This window comes from Limulus polyphemus, unplaced genomic scaffold (assembly GCF_000517525.1).
Source record: "Limulus polyphemus unplaced genomic scaffold, Limulus_polyphemus-2.1.2 Scaffold2157, whole genome shotgun sequence".
Lineage (NCBI taxonomy): Eukaryota > Metazoa > Arthropoda > Merostomata > Xiphosura > Limulidae > Limulus > Limulus polyphemus.
Genome location: NW_013667767.1, coordinates 20,594 through 45,639, shown reverse-complemented (window position 1 = coordinate 45,639; position 25,046 = coordinate 20,594). Strand labels below are relative to the sequence as shown.

Sequence of the window (25,046 nt, the reverse complement as noted above, 5' to 3'; positions counted from 1 at the left end):
TATTTTCATTTAATAACTAATTTACAGTATTTCCTTTACGGTGAACTATGTCTATACAATTTTAGAACATATATATCTAAAGAATAATTATTTAAAAACTAGTGGTTTCTGTATTAATGTTTTCTCTGAATATACTGGTCACATGTCTACAATCTATGTTTTGCATTTGATGGCATTTCTAAACCACTGGTTTTACTTATCCAAACAGACAGCTGGTACTGTTAGATATTAAATAATGGCCCTCAAAGAAGCCTGTTTCTATTTTGAAAATGTGAAAATAACTGAAATTATATGTTTTGAATTATAAAGAAGTTCAGTATCTTTCCAAGATCTCCAAAATTTTTTATCATATTTTTTTAAGCAAGCTACAGTAAGTTATATTGTTTCTAAAAGCTGTGAAACTTTTTATATTACCAAGAATAATACAATATGGGGGGAAGGACTTTTTGCACAGTCATACTGTACATTTAAGAATAATACTTTACCCATGAAATAAGAGAATTTTTATACATGTACCAATTCTTCATGTTTTAAAAAAAATGCATGATAGCTGTAAACAGCCCTTGCTAAACAGTCCATAGGAGGGACTGTCAGTGGGCTGATGCCATATCTCGATTTCTTTTTTTTTTTTTTACAAAATTGGACTATGAAGGTTAATTTGTTTTGACTGAATTGTACTGTTTTTATATCAACAAAATAAAACTTCACTAGCTAAACTGAGACATGTTCACAGGGTGCCACTGAATTATGATGACTTCCAACCCTTGCAGCCTTGAGTGATATAGAAAGTAGTTCAACAAATGCAACTTGGGTCATGATCAAATTTTCTAAAACTCTTCTTGCTAGTCTGAATTTGCTAATAATTAATATCCAGTTTTGTAATTTAAAACATTGGCTTAGTTTCTCAGTTACAAATATCTGATGTCTGTATACAACACGGCAGTTTGAAAATATTGTGTTACTAGGTGTGTAATATCACTAGTCTAAGCCAATTAAATTAAAGTATTGGAGTCATAGGAGTTAACAAGGTCACATGAAGTTATCTGCAAGCTTGTATGTGTATACAAACAACACTTGATTGCAAGGCCAATGTCATGAGAAATAATAACAGGATCAGAATTCAAAAGTATTTATTTCTTGATAAGAATAAGGACCAGTACTAGGCCCAAAACAGTGGGTGTTATGCCACACTTGAAAGGAGTTCTAACAATCCCTTGTAAAATTAATTTTACAGGTGCTTTTAAGAGTCAGTGTGGTGGTGTCCATCAAATGTGAAGGACTGATGTAAATAGTATACTCTGAAGTTTATGTTGATTATTTCTTTCAGATTTTCAACAAAAAATACATTTTTGACGGTTGTAAAAAGTTAAGCAAAATGTAAGATTATAAGTTATTTCTATTTAACATTTTTCTTAAGTTTACAGAAAATTTTCAAATATTATAAGTACCTTCCAAAAATGCTTTATCCTCTAATAGGTTGATGGTAAATCATAAATATTAAACTTTTTTGTAGTAGTAGCTGTAGTTGTGATAATTGCTCAGTTATTTACAGAATTGTAGAACTACTCAATAATAAATATCTTGTCAAATCTCCTGTTATTGAGGGGACCTATTCCATTGCTCTCATGATAATCAATTTGACTTAAATATACCAAAATGTTCACTACTTCAAGGATCCGCACATTGTAGAACATTCACTAATTTTATGTTTTTGCTTGTTACAATAATCAGTGTTAAGAGCAACAACAACAACAAAAAAACTGGTTGAAACACTCAATCTTTTGTTCAAAATACATGGAGATTACTCAGCAGTGACTGGTGGGATTAGCTGTATAGTAATGGTATTTTTAGTTACATTATTTTGCATAACTTCATATTATTGAGGATCTTGTAACCAACAAAATTGCATAAAGATTTAAAAAACAGATGTATTTCAAAAACAGGTGAGATCCATATGGACTACATTTGATAATTCTACAGTTAAACTGAACTAATTAACCTATTTGTTAAACCCTCTGTCAATTTGGCTGTTAGAACTGTATAAAAATAACGGTTGACTAACTTAACTACCAAAGTTGTTTTCATTGTGTTTCTATCTGCCAAACAAAACTTACTTCACTGTATAGAAAGTAACATTTCATCCCTCCTTTAGATTATTGTAACTGAACAAAGCTGTTGTTTGTGTGCATTATTCTGCCTTAATGAATTTGATATTTTTTCATGTGATGTGAAAAATTCATTCAGTGACCATCAACACTTCACTTTATATAGATACTTTATATAGTGTGTGATAAATGTTTTTCTATTATTTTAGTAAGGATGTTATATATTTATTTTTCATATATTCAAATAATAGTTTTGCTGATAATATTGAATAATCCACCATGGATTATGGTGTACATAATAGAGAAACCAAAACCTTTATCCATAAAAAAATAAATATGGTAGAGCTGATTTCAGTATATAGAATATATACTGACCATACAATCATAAAATTATTAGAATCTAGATAAAAAAGTATAATGTTAGTATGGTAAGATTGATTGATATCATACAGTTTTATGACAATCTTCTTACTTCAAAGAATGGATATGAAAGCACATGTATATAATGAAGTAACATTGAATGTAAGTTTATGTATGATAGGACTGACTTGTATTAGGTAATGGTTAGGAGATGTTACTGACTGACTCATGATTAACAGATATAGAAAAATATTTGCAAACTGTGTGCCACATGAAGAATATTCAACTTTTTTTTTATCATGCACTATGAAAAAATGGCATAACCCATCTACAAGATATGCATGTATAATAAACATATACAGTAATTATTTACCTTATGAAACACATAAAATTAATTATCTACTCTTGTACAGTATGTAACTGTTGATTGTGTTAGCTTTCTCTCAACTACTTAAGCATGTCAGTTCCTTCAAGTAACCCTTATTTTCTTGTGTAGAGAATACTTAAATATTTTATGACAAATAACGCTTGTACTTTTCAGTCTGAGAATGTTCCCCCGTACGATGTAGTGCCTTCAATGCGACCAGTAGTCCTTGTGGGCCCATCTCTTAAAGGCTATGAGGTCACAGATATGATGCAGAAAGCTCTCTTTGACTATTTAAAACATAAGCTAGAAGGAAGGTAGGTGAGCCTGTGTAGTTATATCAGTTTGGTAATAAACTGTAGCTTTTTTGAAAAATATTTGAATTTATTAATTGAGGCTAGTATAAAAGAAATTATATGTACATTTATATGTATTTTATATCGAATAGATTGAACTAAATATATTTTAAAATTTCGTTAGTCAAATGCAAACAAAAATAAAAATATTGGAACTTTCTTAATTTTTAAAGCATTAATCTTTGTATAACACTTAACATGGTCAAAATGTTTGAGTAATGAAGCATGTTATGCTAATATAATAATAGGTAGGCAAACAACGATTTATAAGGAAAAGTTTTATTGATGGCGGAACACACTACATGTTTTGACAGAACATTGGTGTGTCTTCTTCCAGTTTGATATTGAAACATGTAATATGTTCCACCATCAATAGAACTTTTCCTTATGCTTATAATTTGTTGTTTTCCTACCTATTATGGTGAAAATGAGCATGCAATAACTTAATATTTCTTTATGAAGTAGCACAAAATAACTTAATTTTTCAAAATGTACCATCATTTGTATTGAAGTAGAGTGACAAATGTGATATTATATTATTTTTTGTGTTCTGATAGATGTAGAAGTGAATGATAAGTTGTACAGAAAACTATTTTTTAATAATATAAAGAGAAGCTGATTAATTAAATTAGAAAAACTCTTGTTAATTTTGTTATATGTAGTTTGCAAAGAAACAATTTAATCATATTAAATTTTTTATAATCTTTTTTTTCTATCATTCATAATTGTGTTTATTCTGATCTGTATGTGAAAGACATCTTGGTATAATTTACCTGTTGTAATTGTTAATTGTGTTGATTGTCAAATGAAACTCAGCTGTTATTATGTTTTTCTTCAGAATAATCATCACTAGAGTAACTGCTGACATATCATTATCCAAGCGGTCTCTTTTAAACAACCCAACTAAAAGAGCAATCTTGGAGAAGGCAAATAATCGATCATCAAGTTTAGGTAATTTTATGTTAAATTTGTATGTGTCATTGTGAAACACATTTTGTATTGGAGAATAAATAGCATAACTGGTTACTCTTGCAAGAAATTGAAACACGTATGTTTAATTTTTAAAATTCATTTTTTAGTTTCAATAAAAATATCTGTAGTTTTATCTTCATCCAAAAAATTCTAGGACAAAATTCTATAGCTTAATTTGAAAATAAATTCCTTTAAATTGTTATATTCTATTGAGGGAATGTTATAGGTCCTTGATGAAATTATCTTCTCTTAATAACTTATTTTATTCTTAACTCTTGCTCACCACAAGCTGAAGAGATTATCAAAAAATCATCAGATGAAATTGTACCATTATAAAATATGCATGTGTGGCTTTTATGCTCAGATGCAGACTTACTGCCCTAAACGTTTAATAAGAACTTGCGCCTATAATGTGGCAAGTGTATTTCAACAGTTTTCTCACTCATTTCACTCTTTTGTTTTACACACATTGTGTTGATGACACATTTATAATTTCTGATCTGGTACTTCCCTCCGCTCATAAGATTAGCTATTCTCATCCAGTGCTGCCCTCTATATGCGACTTTTTCTCTTTATGCATGCATCATTTCTCCACCATTAGGAGTGTGACATACTCATGTGACACACGTGACTCCCTCTATATGCCTCTATTGAACTATCACTTCTCGTTTTGGCAGTGCTTGTGCTTGGATGTGTTCCTTTCACAGTTTCACATTCAACTGTAGTATACTCACAAAGTGGTTTTCATTCAAATTACTTCGAAGTTGATTAAGACTGTTTCTTAACTTTAATTTAATCTCAGTTTATTACAGTCACATTAGTATTGATAATTTCGATTTTGGTTGACTCTTCCTGATTATGAATTCCGAAGTTCATGTTACGACTTCAGGGGTCACATCTGCGACTAGCTCTAGGTCACAGGGTTCAGGTTCAGGTGATCTGGCTTGAGATTTATCAGCATTTATTTGCAGGGAGATTGAATGCTACATGGGTCAACCTCTATCTTCGGGCCTTGCCCCACTTCCTCCTGAACATGCTGAGTCTGTTCAGGCTGATGAGGACTTGGATTGCCTATTTCCACCTCCTGATTTTGCCATGCCTTTCCATGCCCCTCCTGAAGAGTCAGTTAGGCATACTATGGTCTTTTTGGATTTTGTTTTTCAGGTATGTGATGTTTTATCCCTTGCCCCTATTTCCTATGAACCACATCCTTCCTTACTACATGACCAATCTTCACATCCCTATTTGGGTACATGCTGACCAAGTTGCCTCACAATTAAATGATGGGATTAACATGCCTCACCCCCCATGTCCTTCAGATCAGGTTGCTCTTGCATATCATCATACAGACTGTCCTTTTCTAGACCACTAATTATTAGGTTTTATTTTACATGTTTGGGGGGGGGGGCTCCGAATCTCCTGACTCATGCCCAATTTTCCCATCTTTGTCTTACCCTGACAACTCTTTTACAGTATCTCTTTACCATCCATCTCCTCTCTGAGCCTCTCCACCGAAATCCTGAGTGGTTTTCTGGGGACACCCTCCTTTCCTCCAGGTTGGCTCATCAGTCATCTTCGGCTCTGGCTTTACATACGTGGTTACTATGTTGTTGGACCTTCTAGGTCATGATGCGACCTTAAGTCACTTATGTTTACCAGCATCTCATCTTCGGGATTTACGTATGGGTCCCATTGATGTGGCGTTACGTATTTGATACAATCCCTGAGTCCTTGGAGTCATGAGTTGCATCAGAACAACAACAGTCTACCCTTTCCTATCTTGTTGCCCATTTGTCTCAGTCAGAGCTCAATATGGCACCTGTTACAGTTTCCCATCCTTTCCCTTCCCTATTCCTTCTTCTTGGGGTGCCTCGTCTCATTGTTTTCTTACCGAATTGGAACTTATAATTTTCCTATAATGAAATGTGTTTCTGATAGGTACTTCACTTTGCTCACACTTCCCACCCTTCCTCTCCACTTTCCTCTGGCGTTTATAGCTCATGCCAAACTTCAAAGTGATTGTTCAATAGAAGCATATAGAGGGAGTCACATGCATCACGTGAGTAGGTCACACTCCTATTGGTGAAGAAGTGATGCACGATGATTTTAATGAGAGACATGTTGGAATAATTTAATTCCAATAGGGGGGGAGCAGAAGGCTTGTGGCATGTGTAAAGAAAAAAGTTTGCATATAGAGGGCAGCACTGGACGAGAATAACTAATCTTGTGAGTGCAAGGAAGTACCTATCGGAAATACATTTTCAGTATAGGAAAATTATAATTTTACATAATCTTAATCTTGTTCTGATTCACATCTTTCTTGACTATCTAAATTCAAAACATCCAAACACTAAGTTCCATCTAAATTTGAAAACCAAAGTACCCTTTCTTTTGTAGAAATGGTAATTACAGGGTCTGATAAGGGTTTTACAGCTGATTGCTAATACTGGTTTATGTGTGGGATGTCCAGGTGAAACTGATAATAGAAGATTCGATCTAGATCTTGATTATTGACTAGTACTACACATCTTACTGATTGAGTTGATGTAAAATGAAATAATGAGACTGGACATGAAGTGTAAAATACAAATACACAATCTTTATTATTACAATGAAATACAAAGACTGTGTGTGTGTACTTGCTGTTTACTTACACATGACAATCACTTTTACTGTCTCTTTTCTTCAAGCTGATACCATGTACCAGATGTTTAAGTGCAACTTTTCTTCATTTGAAAGAAGCCTCACATTTATCCAGAGCAACACATGTTATCGGAGTGACTGGTTATTGTCATTACAATATAGTTGGGTCCATAACTCTAGACATCACCTAAACGACTGTTGAAAGACATTGCTGTTAACATTCTTATGCAAGGTGTTGTATTAAGGAATATCATCTAACAGATATTATCTTCTTTTAAAAACAAGAAAGGAACAAAGGTAACATGAAACAAAATTAACTTAATGGTTTTTCTCAACCACATGTCATGTGAAACCAGAATATGTTTAGAATAGAGAATAAATTCAGAATAAGTATTATAATTGAAACACATGGTATGTTTGTATATTACACATATTCAAACATTCAGGGTTTTGTTTCTAATTCTTTAAATGAAATTTGATAACTGTCCTAATTACTAGAGCTTGAAGAATTGTGAGTGTTGGAAAAAGAATACATCTGTTCAGCTTGTTGATCTTATGATCAAGAAGACTAGGTAAGAATTTATGAAAAAGAAGGAACAGGTATTCATACAAACTGTGGAATGTCAAGATGTAGCCCGTTTTTTGCTTTATTGTTCAACTGTTCAGTCAACTTTATATAAATACCAAAACACAAGTTCTTATTTCCCACAAGATTCACATCATGTAATTTTTTTGCAGTAACTACAATGAATAGCTGTGTTCAGAATTAATGATATAATACAAGAAATGCAGTCCTCATTAGTCATCTATAGTTACAGAGGTCAGACTTGTTATGTGATGTCAGAAGTACAAAATTCCAATTACAAGATGCTTCAATGAATATTGTTAAAATTCTTTACCTTCAAAAAACTCAGCATGTATGTCCACATGTGCACTTTTTGTAATGTTTCATTTACATTAAATAATTTTCATGTTATTTGTTCAGGATGTAGTGAGTAGGAGTCAAAGACAAAGGAAGCTATTATCATTAAATATCCAAAATCTTTCCTTAACAAAATGTAAAATGTAAAGAAATTTCCTCTTTAGTTATAGGTCTTTGATCTAAAAATTTCTTGGACTAATTAAGCTAAAGATAAGACTTAATTAAATATTAGAAACAACTGTTTTTTTAAAAATTCACACAAGTTTTTATTGGTTCTACATAGTAAAACTTTTATTTATTTTGTTCACAATGGAAAACAAAGTTGATGACAAATTGTCATTTCTAAATGTTTGTGTTAAAAAGACAAACACTGACTTCCAAATCTCTGTATTTTGTAAGAACACTCACATTGAACTTTATTTTCCTTGGAATTATCTTCATCACCAAGGTCAAAATCTAGGTATATTAAAAGGTACTATTTGTACAAATAAAATCACAAGTTCTAACATTGATTGATTCAGAAAGAAAGTGACAACTTTGGATTTCACTCTTATGTACAAAATTTCCCTCCCACTGTTTTTAGTAAAGTGATTGCCTCCATTGAAAATAAGCCACAAATTGACATATAAGATGATTCTTCAAAAATATATCCCTGTTTCTTGTGTTTTACCATTGAGTTATCAAAAAATTTGGTTAAATACAGTTAGAGAGTATAAAACTGACATTAAAGTACAATTTACATTTCCACCTGAAAAAATCTAGGTCAACTGCTATCCAAGAAGTGTATGAATAAATGATACTTCAGGAAATGTGTATATAATGGAATTGGATTGCAAAAGCTGTTATATTGAGGAGACAAACAGACAACTTTCTACGTAATTTTTGAACACGTGGTTAGGAACAATCATTCTTTTGATTCTTTTAAGGTAAAAATCTTCAGCAGAGAAGACAACATTAATAGACAAAAAATAAAAGAAGCCCTGTTAATAAGAAAAAACAAAACATAACCCTATCTTAACAAATACAAAGGTGTTCATTTACATCTATTTTAATTGCTTCCTTATCTCTTGTATATAGAACAAATTTCAGTACTTAGACTTAGGCCTAAGAGCTTTATTTATATATTCATAAATTTGACAGTTTAATGATAAATTACTTTATTAAGTTTGCAATTGCTTGTAGATTACTATCGATACAAATTCTCACATGATTCCTGTTTCTGAAATTAATTTCTGTTAGCCTCAGTACTTGTATCTCACCTGATGATGCCTGGTAAACCTGGTGAAATGTTGTGAACAAAATAAAAGTTTTATCATGTACAATGGATAAAAAAACTTGTGTAAATATAAGATTGTTTTATTAAATTGTAAAATCTAAGATTACTTTCGTATTTTTAAGCATTTTTGTTTATTTTGACAAAGTAATTAATATTTTAATGTTTCCCTAAATTTAGCAGCTTGTTCAGTTACTGATCAAATAGAAAACCATTTGCTGAGCTGATGCAGAAGGCTGTTATGAGTTTTATTCTCTAACAAAGATATTTTTCCTAGTTTAGCATATGATGTTATATAGTGTACAAGCTTTGTACATTAAACATTGAAGTATGAAAACACAGATTGTATGGACAAATTGTGTTTAATTAATTGTAATTTGTTATGTACATATAACATATAAGACTGTAATATGTTTTGAAAATATTTTTGCATAATGCAAGTATTTATTATTTTCTCTCCTTGAACATTAATGAAATAGCTTACTGATTGGATAGGGGTAACTTTGCACAAGATCTGTATTATAATAAAAATTAAAAACATGGTAATACCAAAAAACATATTTTTAAAGTTCTCTAGAAGTATGGTGTGGTTGTTATTCTCACTATGCAATAGGATACAAGACTCGAGTGCATTAGTTAGCTTATATCTGCATCTAGCTGAAATTTCCATATGCTTGAGTGCACGTATTTGTAGGTGATGTGTAGTTTTACCAATATAGGTAGCTTTAAAACTATCACAAGTGTATTTATATATCACTCATGAGCACATAGGAATGGGTAGTGTGTCTTTAGTTTTAAACATATTTTAATTCTAAATGTTGACATTAATACTAAATGTAGCTTAATTTGTGGGTAATATGTTTTGATTATTTTTTGATTGGGGTTTTGACTTTATAACTTTGTTTGCCAATGAAAAGAGTGATAAAACTAGTGGATATTTTGATACACTGTGTGGCTTTTTGTAGGTTCTGTTTTATTTGTTACCCACAAATTGAGCTACATTTAGCATTTACATTAACATTTACAATAAATAGCAAATAAATACAAATAAATAGCTGTGGTAGCTTTAAAGCTACCTATATTGGTAAAAACGACATCATCTACAAATATGTGCACACAAGCACAAGGGAATTTCAACTAGAAGCAGATATAAGCTAACCTATCAACCTGAGTCTTGTATCTGATTGTACAGTGAGAATAACAACCATCTAATACTTCTAGAAAACTTTAAAATTCTCAACTATGGAACCACATATTATGAACTCTTTATTAAAGAAAGAATATCTATTTTCAGTGATCATCCAACACTAAATAATAACTTTAACTCCTTCATGTTGTCATTAATTTAATCAATTCCAGATTCTCAGTGTTTTTCTTTGATAATTATCATTATTATTATTATTTTAAAGGTACAGTGTTCATACTTATATTCAAGCTTTTATAATGTTTTCTCTCAACAATTCATGATGTTAGAAAAACACGTAGGTTCAAGAAGTCTTGATATAAATTAATAAAAACCCTATAACCCAAGCTCTTTCGAAAGGTGGACCTTTCTTCTTCAGGGAAAAAGAAAGAGCCACCTTTCGAAAACGCTTGGGTTATAGATTTTTTTTATTCATTTCTCTTAACAGTGTTATTTATTTAACATGTGTATACTACACATTTTATCATACATTCCATTATATTGTTACCATTTAAATCTGTTCTTTCTAAGCTTTCGATTGAATATGAAACTACTCTCTCAATACTAATGTTGTTTTTTATAGTTAGGATATTGTGACCTAACTTTTTGAGGTTTTAATGCTGATGATGGAATTTGAAGCAATTCCAAAACATCCCTAATTGAAGATGTTTGTTGGTATTATCATGTTTGTAATATTTATTATTAAGTTTCATTTTCCACCTGATGAATCAGATCTATATTATAATTGCAAATAGTTTTAGTTACATAACTTTTTTGTTGAAACTAGCACTTTCAGGTTGTAAACTATTTTGAAGATAAGCCAAAGATAATCTGTTCTGTGCTAATTTTAAAATTACTTGTTACTTTAGTAAATTTGCATTATAATGGTTGAGATAAATTAAGTGATATAGTTTGTATCTATTGAAATTAACCAATGAGACAGCTTTCTCTTAATTTACAGTTAGTTATTTGTAATTGTTATAAAGTATGCATTCCTAATTATGTGATTAAATTGATTATTGCTGTGTTAATGATATATATGTGTGGCTGCTGCATTTTTTGGATACAACTCTCAAATAGATCACATATTTTAGGATGAGTAATTTAACACAGGATTTGTATTCTAATTTTATATTGCTTTCTATGAAATATTTTTTGATGTTAAAAAAAACATTTTGAGGGCTATTCAGAATTTAATATTAAGTATCAGTACAACTTTATCAATCTTCCCTTATTTTCTGATACACAACGTCCCTGGAGTTTTGTTATATTACAGTCAACAGTGTATATAGTAATTTTTAATTTTTCTTATGTATCCCCCACTCACCACCGCAGTAGTTCAGTGATAAGTCTGAAGGCGTATAACAATAACAAATTGGTTTTGATACCCATAGTGAGTACTTCACAGATAACCCATTGTGCAGTTTTGTGCTTAACTACAAACAAACAAACTTATATATGTATCTGATCTGTGTTTGTCTCTTTATATAATTTTTAAACTCAAACAATTTGAAGTTTTGCATGTAGGTTACTCACCCCCTCATATAGAATATAAACAAAGGAAAAAAAATTACGTTTTGAAGGGGCTTCAAAAATGGAGATTTTTAAGGGGCTTTCAGGTTTGACTGAATTGATTTACTTGAAAATTGACAAGTATTGCAAAAGTTGTGTAAAATAAGGTTTGTAATGTTGTTTGCATAATTGTTTCTCATGACTTTTTTGCAGGTAATTTTTGTTATTAGTCATTTTTTTCTAATTACTTGCTTATCTTTTGTCAGAATTATTAGTTAATTTTAAGAACTTTCTTCTTTTTAAAATAATTTGAAATACATTTCATGTTGTTATTATTTCACAGCTGAGGTACAAGCTGAAATAGAAAGAATATTTGAACTAGCCAGAACATTACAGATAGTTCTGCTTGATTGTGACACTATTAATCACCCTTCTCAGCTAGTAAAAACATCACTAGCACCTATTATAGTTTATGTGAAAATATCTTCACATAAGGTAAGTTTTTATATATTTCATATTGCATGAGCTTCCTAGAATCCATTGTAGTTTGTGAAAAATATTCACGTCTAAAACAGTTATGTGTTTAACAATATAACATAACATAATGTTTAGGAACAACACAGGACCTATTGGTCTAAGCTATCTCATCTTCTAAACTAAACTAAAACTATTAAAAAACTATTCAAGGACTTGTAAAAAAAAAAACAGTAGCAAGTGGCTCACATATCCAATCCATAACCTCCTTCAAAACTCTTAGGCCAATATTATCTGGTCCTGGAGCCTTGTTGTTCTTTAAGCTTTCCAATTTTTCTTAACAAGCTCAGAATTAATGTAATGTCTGTTTAATCTTGTTTCCATCTACCAACTGTTGATGAGGAATATTGCTTAAATCTTCATTAGTAAAAACTGAAGAAAAAGCAGAATTTAATAACCCAGCTCCTTCCTTTATCATCCCTCAAAGGTCCTACCCCATTCTAACATTTAAATTACCCTTTGAGTATTAAAAGAAATCCTTATTGTTAATTTTTACATTTTCAGCCAACCTTTTTTCATACATCGATTTTGAGGTCCTATTTTCCTGTTTGACCAACTTTCTTGATCTTCTATAATCTTCTAAATCTCTTGTCAAACCAGTCACTTTAAATTTCTTATATTTATGATGCTTTTCTATAATTTTATTTCTTATACTCTTTCTGAGCCAATCTGTTTTTTTTTACTTCCAGCTACCCTTTTCTTTATATAAGGAATATGTTTACCTTAAATACTTAAAAATTTTCTACATCTGATCAGTGTCTCAAAATAACTGAGTTGTCCAATTCACAACTAATAATTCTTGTCACATCCCTTCAAAATTTGCGTTTTTGAAATATGTGACCAAAATACCTTTATTCCTGATTTCCATATGCCACAAAACATCGACCCTAATAGAGCAATGATCACTTGCACCCAGATGTTCCCCAATTTCCACTCTCTCAACCATTTGTATATTAGAAGTTAACAATAAGTCTAAAATACCATTGTTTTTAGCAGGTTCCTTGACCAGTTGGTGAACAAAACCATCTTGAACAGTTTCCAATAACTTTTCTCACTTATGGTTTGACTGATATTTCCCATTCTATATGCCTGAAATTAAAATCACTCATAATTATGACCTCACCAACAGCTGAAATTTTAATCTCACTCTAAAGTTTCTCACTAATTTCATCAGTATCATCTGGTGGTCTGTAACAAATTCCCACTAAAAGCCTTTTCCCTTTATATCTGCTAAGAGAAACCCAAATGAATTCAGCCTCCTTGCTATTATCTTTGATATCCTCAACTTCAACAGGATGTAACTCACATTTTACATATAAAGCTACTCCTCCTTTCTCTTTTAATACTCTATCAAATAACCTACAACTCTGTATTTTAAATACATTTCTGTCAACAAAATCATCTACTTTTAACCATGTTTCAGATATTCCTATTATATCAAAATCCTCCATTCCTACCAGCAGTCTAAAGTCATCTATTTTATTCCTTATACTTCTAGCATTACAATAGTAACAATTAAGCATATTCTTAGAACTACTTCTATGCTCATTTCCTATGCTAAACTTTTTTTACATCTTTTTATTATTATTTTTTTCATTTAGTTTATCTTTGCCCTCACCACTGTCTAGTCCAAGTTTAAAACTTTCCTTACAGCTGAGTCAGTTTGCTCATACTTGCATATTAACCTAGGCCTAACATTTACCCTAGTGACCAACTTGTAATTTCATTCCTGCAATTAATTCTTGGCAGTACCCTGAAGAAAAATATATAAAACATTTGCTATCTTTCATGGAAATTTTTGTATAGCAGTTCTATTTGATGAAGGTCATTCGTGGCCAAAATGTTAAAGCAGATTTTTGTTTTCTCATAGATACACGTACTTGAGAATTTTGTTAGAGGATCTTGTGAGCTTGCATGTGTGAGATATATAAAATTAAACTTGCCTATCTTACAAGTTACTTGAGTTAATCAGTTGACATGTTTGAGATTTTAAATCAAAAGTTTGATATTTATGCATGGAAGATAAACAAAAATACTCAAGTACTTAATATATTTTGACATAAATTGAGGGAATGTTTCTAAATTTCATAATGATCCTACAAAAGATTGTCAAACTTAGATATTGCATCATAGATATATATTAAGAACAGTAAATGTTGAACCACTCCAAAGAAGTATGGAGTGGAATAGAAACAAAAGCTCTCATATGACATTCATTTGTGTTAATGGGATCTTTGGGATGAAATATAATGTTGTTTAAACTTGTTTGTCAATGTTATAGCTAGCTTTAATTTTATATAAACGATCTTATTATTTGTTCAGGTTGATATATGGAATTGCTGTGGTTGTTATTGGCTGTGTATTCTGGTTATTATTTCTCTTGTTGGCTAGTTTATTTTGTTCAATAGATTGGATAGGATATCTATCCATTTTTGTAGTTTTTGTAATATTGTTATTTTCTTTAAGTCAGTTTATTCACTTAGACATAGATTTTCAGATCTTTGGAAAAAGTTTTGATTACCATAGGATTATGTGAAGGGGTTGATGGGAATTTAAATCAAGATATTTTTCTACATACTGGTTATGTTTTGTTGTCTGTTTTGTTTTTATATGATGTTTTAAAAACAATAGTTTTCTTTGAAATTCTTTTTCAGCTGTAAATTTGATGCATTTATTGAAACTATTGAGGAGGGATTGGACAAATAGTAGTTTGGTCGAATATTAGATTTGTTATATCCTGCACCTGATTTCGAATTGCGTTTGGATGTTTTCAGATTGGATAGTAGTTGTGACCATATATGTTGAAAAAGTGTGCAGATGTGAGTTACCATTTCATTATTGTATAGTATTAAACTGGTTACTTCATAATTTTTTTTATAGCAATGTACATGGAGATGTACAGTTCTGCAAGAGTGAGGGACCATTGCAGGTCCTTTAGGGAATGCTCCAAGTGTAGGTGTGCTGCTACTGCTACAGTGAACATGTGGCATACAGTGGCAACACAATGGGTGGCATGATGGTATTTAAACTGCATAATGACTGTTTGTATTATGACTGCCAGGGCAACCAATCTTTAATACTGGGGAAAATGCCACTATGATTAGAAGCTAATAGAAAGCATCAGTGGGCAAGATAATGGAATATCTATAATGTGTGATGCACATGCAAATAGTGTCATGCCTGCATGATATTGTGAGTTAATTTGTTTATGAAAATGTTTCCTGATTATTTGGTTCATCGCAAAATTAATATCCTGTGGAATTTCAATAAATAATGCAATATCTGATCAGATCCTGTTTATTCTATTCCTACAATAGAGATGGTTCAGCAATATTTTATGAGTGTTTTTTTAAGAATAATAAATGTTTGGTTCACTTATCTTCTATAACTTTTAATTTATAAGGAAAAGCTCCAAGGTATTGATTTATAGAGTTTCTGTAAGGTCTATTGCAATAGGCAACACTGGTGAACCCATAGCTATGTAGTGTATCCAGATGATACCATTTTTGGTGGCATGTTACTATCTGTTTTATTGCAACTAGGTAGCATCTAGACAGAGCTTTAACAGCATACACTAAATTTTGTTTGGTGATTGTGAAGTATTGCCATTATGTTAAGGTTTATATCCTCATCCAGTGATTGTTGTTTTTACTACTTCTAAGGCTACATTGGTAAGGACAGATGAGAATAACAAGCAATATTGAATGATTTCATCAGTTTTGCTATTATATATAATAAGATGGGCCAAACATAAAGTACACATACAAAATATCATAAAATAAAGATTGAATTTGGCTGTATTAATGTTTTAAGCTTAACAAACCACATCCTTACACTAAAATATTGGTGAAATACATAATAAATTCCTGTCGTGAAATAAAAGACTGTTTAGTGTGGTTGTATAAATGTATTTATTTTGTGAGTTGATATTTTATGATAAGAGATTTAAAAGTAGACGATTATTGAAAGTTGTGTTTATAATTCATTGATGTTGAGATTATCGAATATCATGTGCAATACATTGACGAGAATATGGAGATTTCTAGAAGGCGGGCAGACGTTTTGTTTGGCATGGTAGAAATTTAGGTTAAAAGTATATTTCATTCCCCTTCGAGGAATGAAATATAACCAGGGGTGGTCAGCTACTTCTGTTTCTCTTCACCCCACTACATAATTAGAATTAAGTGGCCGGGGCTTTTATGAATTAAATGCTTACATGAGTGAACGTCTTGACAGTTAATTTTCCTAGTGGCAAATTCACAAGCTGAGGGAAAAGCTGAGATGAGACGTGGAGAAGAAGAGAAAGAAGGAGACCTTTGCTGAGTTAAGTGTTTTCTTCAGAAGTTTTCTTTCTTTTGGCGGGAACTGAGGTCGTATGACCACATGACATCAGGCATTGCAGAGCTGAGTGGTGTAGAGCAGAGCAGGGAGATGCAGATCGAGTGCGTCCGTTTTTGTCTAAAATGTTGAGAGTAAATTGATTAAAGAATATTGGCTAGCAATTGAGGATAATTATTTTAATATTTGAACATTAGCAGAGAACTACAGTATTACATTTAGCCTGAGATGGTCCTTTTCAGGGCTGTGGGGGGAAACAGGAGTACCCTGAAAAAAACCCACTTTCACGGCCAGGGCGCTGAATAAAATACTCTGACCATGCCCGAAAAATGCTGTGGAAAAAGACATATTATTAGTTTTCTTGGGTTGAATTCCATGTGGCTACTGGTGATGCTTGAAGGATAGAACAGTCTGGCTGGGTGAAGAGGCGACGTGAATCTGTGTACACTCGGGTTGTTGTTTAGCTGGATTGGGCTCTGGTTGATTAGTCGACGGAATGGTGTCTTGTGTAATGGGATGGTGCTAGGTGATGAGATAGATAGAGGTAGATAGGTAGAGCATCTGAAGTTTTTAAAGTGGATCTTGTCAATCTCTTGGAGTCTGCATTGTTGTCTCCTTTTTGGCAATTATGGTCTGTGTTTCTTGGTGTATAAGAAAGTGGCTGTCTGTAGAAGTGGAGGCATCACACTTGGTTGATAGAGGTAACATGGTTTGTGTCTGCTGTGAAGTTATCTGGAGGTTGTTTGTTGGGGTGTTATTGTTTATTTTCACAGTTGTTCTACTGGAGGTGGTAGGCGGTTCTGTCTCAGAAGCAGGTGCGTTGGCAAGAACAGGATACTGTTGATTTTGATGTGTCGTGGGCCTGGAAGCTCTGGTTATGGCGTCATTGTTTCTTGTGATTAGGCGTCTTCTTGGTCTTTCAGCTGTGAAGTGGAAGAAGTAGTAAGATAATTCGTGAGTTAGAAGATATTGTTCTGTAGTGTTAGAATATGTGACTATTTTGATGAATCGAGTCGGTTGGCCTGTGATTCTTGATTTGATTCTGTGCACTGCATGGATCTTGAAGTTAGGTATGGCAAGGAGGCTATATTTGATGTCTTCAGTGGATATAGACAGATCAACATTTCTCAGGAACACAGAAAAAGTTGAGCATTATTTCGAGGCAGTTTACAAACTACTGGTGGGGCACATAGATAATCTGAGCCTTTGGGGGTGAGTAGTTGAATAAAAATTTCTCCCCTTCTTAATAGTTTTGTGTTGGACGGGTCAATAGCGGTGTTGGGTTTGTATTTTCTTAGGAAAATATTTATCTGATTGAGGGAGAAATCGTTTGGGATGCCGGGCAAAGCTGTAGGCAAATGTTGAATGGGTTTCCTTCCCACAGGGAAGTTAGCCACTTGGGTGCGGAGCTTGGTACAACATGTCTTCATGGTTTGAAATCTCGTCAAGGAATCACTGGTGAAGAAAAAAAAAAAAGGTGGCCAGACGATTAAGTGATAAACATATAAATAGTGTGAGACGAGCAGAGACAGAGAGAGAGGAGACGAGAAAGTAAAGTCATGGGAAGTAGAAGTTTGGCCAAGGAAAGTTAAACATAAAGTTAACTGCCATAGAAGTGATAGGCCTAACTATTAACATAGGCCTACCGTTTAATATGTTAGAGTAAGACTAATAGTAGAAAAGGAGATAAGAATAATAATTTATTCCATCAAACCATGGTTATAAAGAAATTGAATCAGCCTGAGTGCACTTTGATAAAAGGAACAGAGGATATTTTGAAGAAAGAAGACAAAAATAATTACTGGAAGAGCAGTATACAACTGTGGTAACTCACGCCACAATTGTAAGTGAATTTTACAGGGAATACTAGTGTAACAGAAATAGGGAACAGTAGGTCGGCTTGTCAACTGAAATTTTAAAGCAATGAATAGGCCTAAGTGGACTTTTGACAAGAAGAAGAGAACTATATATATATAATATGCATGTAATTTCTATAGTGTAAAGAATTTGTTGTACATACATTTAACTTGTTTCAAATATATATATATACATTATTTTGAAAACAAGTGTTATGTGTACTGCTTATTTATCATTGAATTTGTTGCTAACAAGTTACAGACACCTACTCTACATGTAGAAGAATCCTTAGCCCAACAATAAGACACAGTATGTATTTATACTTACTATATAATTGACAATTGCCAAACATAAGCTAACATAGCTTAACATCTGACAAGTCTTGGGAGATGAAACCCATGGGAATAACAGCAGGTTTAGTACATTCTCAACAGGAAATCATGTACTACTACCACAGCTGTTGCATTGTTGTATAATATTCACTAATCACTGATGAAGACATTATCTTGGATTGTTGTAACTTAATTTTTGTTTAGTGTTTCAACAAGTGTTTGTTTTCCACAGACTTTTAGCCATTTGATTTCATGTAATATTGGCAGATAATGTTTGGGACATTTTTTAATATCTTTACATATAGTTTAAGGACAACAAGAGATCTTTTGGTTCATCCAATACATCCCTTCCACTAAACTAAACTATCGAGTTCAGAATTAATTGATCGCCTTATTCAATGTTGTTTCCCTCTAGCAACTGATCCATATTAGAAATATTGCTTAAATCTTCATGAGTAAAAATTGAAGAAAAAAGAGAATTTAATAACCCAGGCATTCCATGATCATCAGATATTAGCCTTCCTGTCATCCCTCAAAGGCCCTACTCCCATCCTAACATTTTACTCATTTACTGCATTTAAAGAAATCTTTACTATCAATTTTTACATTTTCAGCCAATCATTTTCCATATAGTTTTTGATTTCCTAATTTCCCATTGAAACAACTCTCTTGATCTTCTGTAATTATCATACTATTGTATGATAGTAGTGAATTTAAACTTATTAAATTAATAGTGCTTTTCTTTAGTTTTATCCTTTTTTACCATTTATAAGCTAACCTGTTTTTATTACTTGCAGCCACCCCTTTTTTTTCTACAAGGAACATACCTATCTTAATTATTTTTAGATTTCATATGTTCAATTTGTATAAGATTTAATAAAAACATAACACACAATTATATGAACATATAAAACCTTTTGAAGTCATTATGATAAGATTATATGAATAGAATGCCATTATGACTATAAGGATTATATATTAAATTTAGGAATAAATTATATCTAAAGTAAGAAATGTGCACATTCTTGATAAAAGTAGAGTTCATTTAAGGCATATTATAGACAATCTGTTTTCAAATACTTCCTTGTAATATCAAGCACCTAATTTTGCTCCTCCCCCACTCCCCAACTATTAATAAGTTCCAGAGAATAGGGTACATATGTTGAAAACATTCTTAAATTCTTCAATTGCTTCATTAATTAGGCTTGCATAACTGTTGATTTACGTTTTACGTATGCTTGGATAAATCTGTGTAATTTGTTTTATTGTTATTTTAATTATAAGATAACATAAAAAACAATCAAAATATTAATTACTTTTTGTATTAAAGAATGTTTGCTCTCAAACCTCATTTGTAGGTGCTACAACGACTGATAAAATCTCGAGGAAAATCGCAGAGTCGATATCTGAATGTGCAGATGGTAGCAGCTGATAAATTATTGCAGTGCCCTCCTGTAAGTACATAATTATGTTCCTAAAAACTTAACATTTTATATGACTTTTAATTAGCCATTATTATTTTGTTAAGGAAGTTTTGTAAGTTGCACTTTTAAAACATCTTTTAAATAATTTTGCATTCATATCTGTAAATTCTCCAACATTTCATCTAATCTAGTTTTATGTCATCATTATTGAACTGTAACATGAATTATTTATTTGTTTTCAGCCAATGAATAAGAGTGAAACAATAGTTTGTTGTTAAGCAATGCTATAATTATCATGGAAGACTGAAAAGTTGACAAATATAATTACAGTGCACCTTAGTGTTAAACATCTGTGTGCCAGAGCTTCTTTAACAGCTACTTAAGTAGTTATAAGAAATAATATTAAAATTTGATTTCAAACATTCTTTGAATGTTATAATGTATACATTTATTTTACTGTCAACTATTTTTAGATATTATTAGCTAACTGCATCATTTTCTTATAATAGTTGACAAATAATTTCTAATGCATTTGGTTCCTGAAAATTTGATTAACCAAACATTAAAATAAAAAAGCTTCACTAATATAATTTACCTTCATTTCAACTGTGTTGATTAAGGCCTTAAAATTGTAATTATAAATGTAACTAAATTATACACGCATTTTTATAAACTATTAAATATTACTACCAGTTATCTTGATTGGATCATGTTTTATGTAATTTATTTTGGATTTTCACCATGAGTAAAGAAGTCATTAATAAGAAGAATATTGTTATGCAAATCATTTGTAAGATTCAATTAGTTAATAGGCTAGGCATGGCCTAGTAGTTAATGTGCCTGACTTTGGATCCAAGGGTTCATGGTTATGTCATGTTGGTGTAAGAAAAACATTGTACTTGATACTTTGGGGTCATGGGCATGTTAGAAGAGTGATGGTCAAATCTCACTATTCAGTTACTGTAGGCTTGAGAGTTGGCAGTGGTTGCTGTTGACTAGCTGCTTTCCCTCTGGTCTGTCAGATAGTTCATGTCTAGCTTTGCACGAATATCCCAAACAACACAATATAAAAAATCCTTCAATAGATGTGCAGATATTAGTAATAATATTATGCAAAATGCAACTTTAAAAATTAAGAAAATCTACAGAAGCAGTTTTAAAACTTATAAAGATATTTGAATTTGTACATCTTCTAAGTAAGTTAGAAAATATACTAACCTACCTGTTTTTTTCTAAGGATTGAAGTTGTTTTGAAGAAAATGTGATTTGCACCTGAAACATAGTATTATAGAAATGCTTTATATTTAATTTCAGCCAAAGAAAAAGCTGATTCTGATAGCATTTTTGGGAAAATTTTTTTCCATTTTGAGTTTGGTTTTAGAAAATATTATGCACAGTAGTAATGATCATGTTTTCTTCTAGTCTCTGCAAAAATACATATAAATCAGAAATAACTCTTTGCATTTGCAAATTCTCATAGTATTTAAAATTAATTCAAATGATGATAATTTAAGCCTAAATCCTCATTAAAACCATATCAAGCTAGTTATTACTAGTTTGTTTTCTCTTGAAAAAAGGAGAGTTAGAGGGGATCTGATTGAGCTGTTTAAGATTGTAAAGGGAATTGATAGTGTTGATGCATCATCTTTTTTCATATTTAACAGTGAGAACAGTAGGACTAAGGGACACAAATATAAATTTGGGCAAGGAAGGAGTCATCTCAGCTAAGACATTTTAATTTTTTCTAACAGGAATGAGTTTCCTTTGGATGTTGTGGAGGTAGTAAATTTAAGTGTGTTTAAGAGAAAACTTGATATCTATATGAGTGATAAGGGCTGGCTTTAATAAAATTTTTTCAATAGTTTTAGTTTAGCTTAGGGGATGGATGAGTAGGTCCCTTATTGTCCCTAAACATTGTTATGTTGTATGTGGTGGCAAGAGCTGGGATTTGAACTTGGGTGTTTTTGTTAGAAAGGTAAATGTGCTGTCCAGTTGTTTGAGCTCTGACTCTATCTAGACTTAATGATATGAATGTTTTTAAGAAGGGAATCTTAAACTTTTTATGCTTTCTGTGCTAGGTTGACTGAATGTGTTATCAGTAAAAAAAGCTTCTTATGTGTTCCTTTTTTTGCTTCTTACAATGTGGCTCGTGTTCTATTAATTTAGTAGCCATCATGAAAGAAAGAGAAAAGGAGAAAGACAAACATGAAAATCACATGAAGGAGATTCAAATTAAAAAAAAAACTGTGTAGGAGAACATAGTGACAGACTTACTTGAGTGGTCAAGGTGTTGGAACAGTATTTGTGGGCTTCCATAACCTTTCTTGTGGTATATGATTTGTTTATGTCATAGTGTTCTATTAATTTAGTAGCCATCATGAAAGAAAGAGAAAAGAAGAAAGACAAACATGAAAATCACATGAAGGAGATTCAAATTTAAAAAAACTGTGTAGGAGAATATAGTGACAGACTTACTTGAGTGGTCAAGGTGTTGGAACAGTATTTGTGGACTTGCATAACCTTTCTTGTGGTATATGATTTGTTTATGTCATAGTGATCATAGGGAAGCTTGTTATCCTTTTTATTTAGTTCTATTTTAGTTGTTAATTTTATTGATAGATTTTGTCTGTTCAGGTGGTTCATGAATTATATAAAAAATTTTCTATAGCGTATTGACCATATTACAAATGGATTGTCCACATTTCTGAGTCAGATACTGGTGTTTTAGAGTGGCTGATTTAATAGTGTAGTTTTCGAATTATTCTTGTAGATGTTACTGTTTAAGTACCAGTGACATATTCAGATCTTCAAGTTGTATATAATATTTCTACTTGTATTAGAAGTAGGCTGTGATGATGTAGAAAAGTGCATGTTTGGTTATTATGGAAATATTTGGCTGTAATATTCCATTAATATCTCTCAAAATAAACCAGTACACTAAGCTAACATAAAATAATCCTCTTAGTTAAAAAAAATTAAACATTTTAATCAACAATGTTAAAGAAACTAATATTAAAGAAAGAATATAATACAATTTACAAAACACATAAAGACTGGTTTTTGAACTTCATTCATCTTACTGTTTCCAGTCCGTCAAAAACTTGACATCAGTTTACCAAAAATTTGGTATAATCCTCCCTAACAATGTGTAGTGACCAATGAAAGTTTGTTTAACAGCTCTAACAATGTGACTTTCATGTAGCTTAACATGTGAGAATAAATTACAATGATGACACATATTACTGTTTAACTACAGAATACACAGTAGGATGGTACAGATATTGGAGCAAAATCTAATGGTTGTGAAGATAAAAAATCTAATGAATATCAGAGTCATGCAATACATTGTAACAGTATTAATAATTTAATTAAAATAACTAATTTAAGTGTAACAACAACAACAACAAGAAATCTACTAATCTTGCTCTGAGCTGTGACCAACACAGTTAATCAAACTTTAACTATCCCCTACACACATTGTCAGTTCACAAAGTGGGCAGTTGGAAGTAATAGTTAAAGTTCTAAGAAATAGCCAAAATGTCTAGGCAATAATAAGATACAAGAAACACCACAGTAGTAATAAGACTAAAACAAAAAGTAACAACAATGATAACTATAACAAAGTAATTAACAGAAACTAATGTAACTAATTATGTAATGCTATAATGTATTTAGTACTATTATGCAGTTTGCAATAACCAGTGAGAGGTTAAGTTGATTGGAAGTATAACTAGTGGTGGCCACCAAACAAATATTTTGTTTCTTTGTTTTGGGGACAGAACAGTGTAGTATTGAATGTTCTGTCTCATTCTTTCACCTTCTCTACTTGTAGGAAATGTTTGATTTGATACTTGATGAAAATCAGTTGGAAGAGGCATGTGAGCATCTCTATGAGTATCTTGAAGCTTACTGGCAAACTACTCATCCACCACCCACCATCCAGAAATCATTCCCATCACCTAAACGCACTTCTAGAGTGGAAAATGATGTTGGAAGAGCTGGTTCAATCCCCAACAGAACACAAACTGACAGGCTACACTCACAATCCTCAGTGGAAGTAAGTTGTTCTCTCTTCATTTTAAAAGCAAACAATTGCAAGCTTAACGAATGGATCGGCATCTTTTAAAAGGTAATATTCCTCATTTATCAGTAACCTTAGGAAGACAGCATCCAAAAAACGTTTCTCATCATTGTGGATAAAACAAGTGATATGTTTTTAAAAACTTATTTTAGTTGTAACAAATAACTGTGTTAGGTAAGCCTAGTGAAGCACAGTATTTTTTAAAACTAAGTTTTTAAAACATATTACTTGTTTTATTTGTAAAAAAACTTTAGTTTTCATGTTACAGGTTTTTCCTTTAATTTAATTTCCTGTCATTGTTGTATGAACAATTTATCCAAGCTTTGGTAAATTTTGGTAACAACTGCATTTGAACTGAATACACACACTCAAATATTTTGCTGTATGATACAAAGCAGATTGCAGTACTCTGTGGACTTTAGACAGATTCATTGTGGACATTGGACAGCTTATTTAGACAGATGATATCTGTAGTATAAATTGATGGTACATTATCTACAACATAGTCTCTTAACAGTTACAGTATAAACTGATGATATATATTATCTACAGCATAGTCTCTTAACAGTTACAGTATAAACTGATGATATATATTATCTACAACATAGTCTCTTAACAGTTACAGTATAAACTGATGATATATATTATCTACAGCATAGTCTCTTAACAGTTACAGTATAAACTGATGATATATATTATCTACAACATAGTCTCTTAACTGTTACAGTATAAACTGATGATATATATTATCTACAGCATAGTCTCTTAACAGTTACAGTATAAACTGATG

At 31.6% G+C, this 25,046-nt stretch overlaps 1 protein-coding gene across 1 annotated transcript in view; it reads left to right on the top strand.

Moving 5' to 3' along the window:
• Positions 1 to 25,046, top strand: part of LOC106466120 (voltage-dependent L-type calcium channel subunit beta-4-like) — a 97,986-nt gene that overhangs the window by 70,366 nt on the left and 2,574 nt on the right. The window contains exons 8-12 of the mRNA XM_022394075.1: positions 3,007 to 3,146; positions 4,024 to 4,136; positions 12,034 to 12,185; positions 20,110 to 20,205; positions 24,008 to 24,232. Coding sequence (XP_022249783.1) covers positions 3,007 to 3,146; positions 4,024 to 4,136; positions 12,034 to 12,185; positions 20,110 to 20,205; positions 24,008 to 24,232 — 726 coding nt within the window. The remainder of the gene's footprint in view (positions 1 to 3,006; positions 3,147 to 4,023; positions 4,137 to 12,033; positions 12,186 to 20,109; positions 20,206 to 24,007; positions 24,233 to 25,046) is intronic.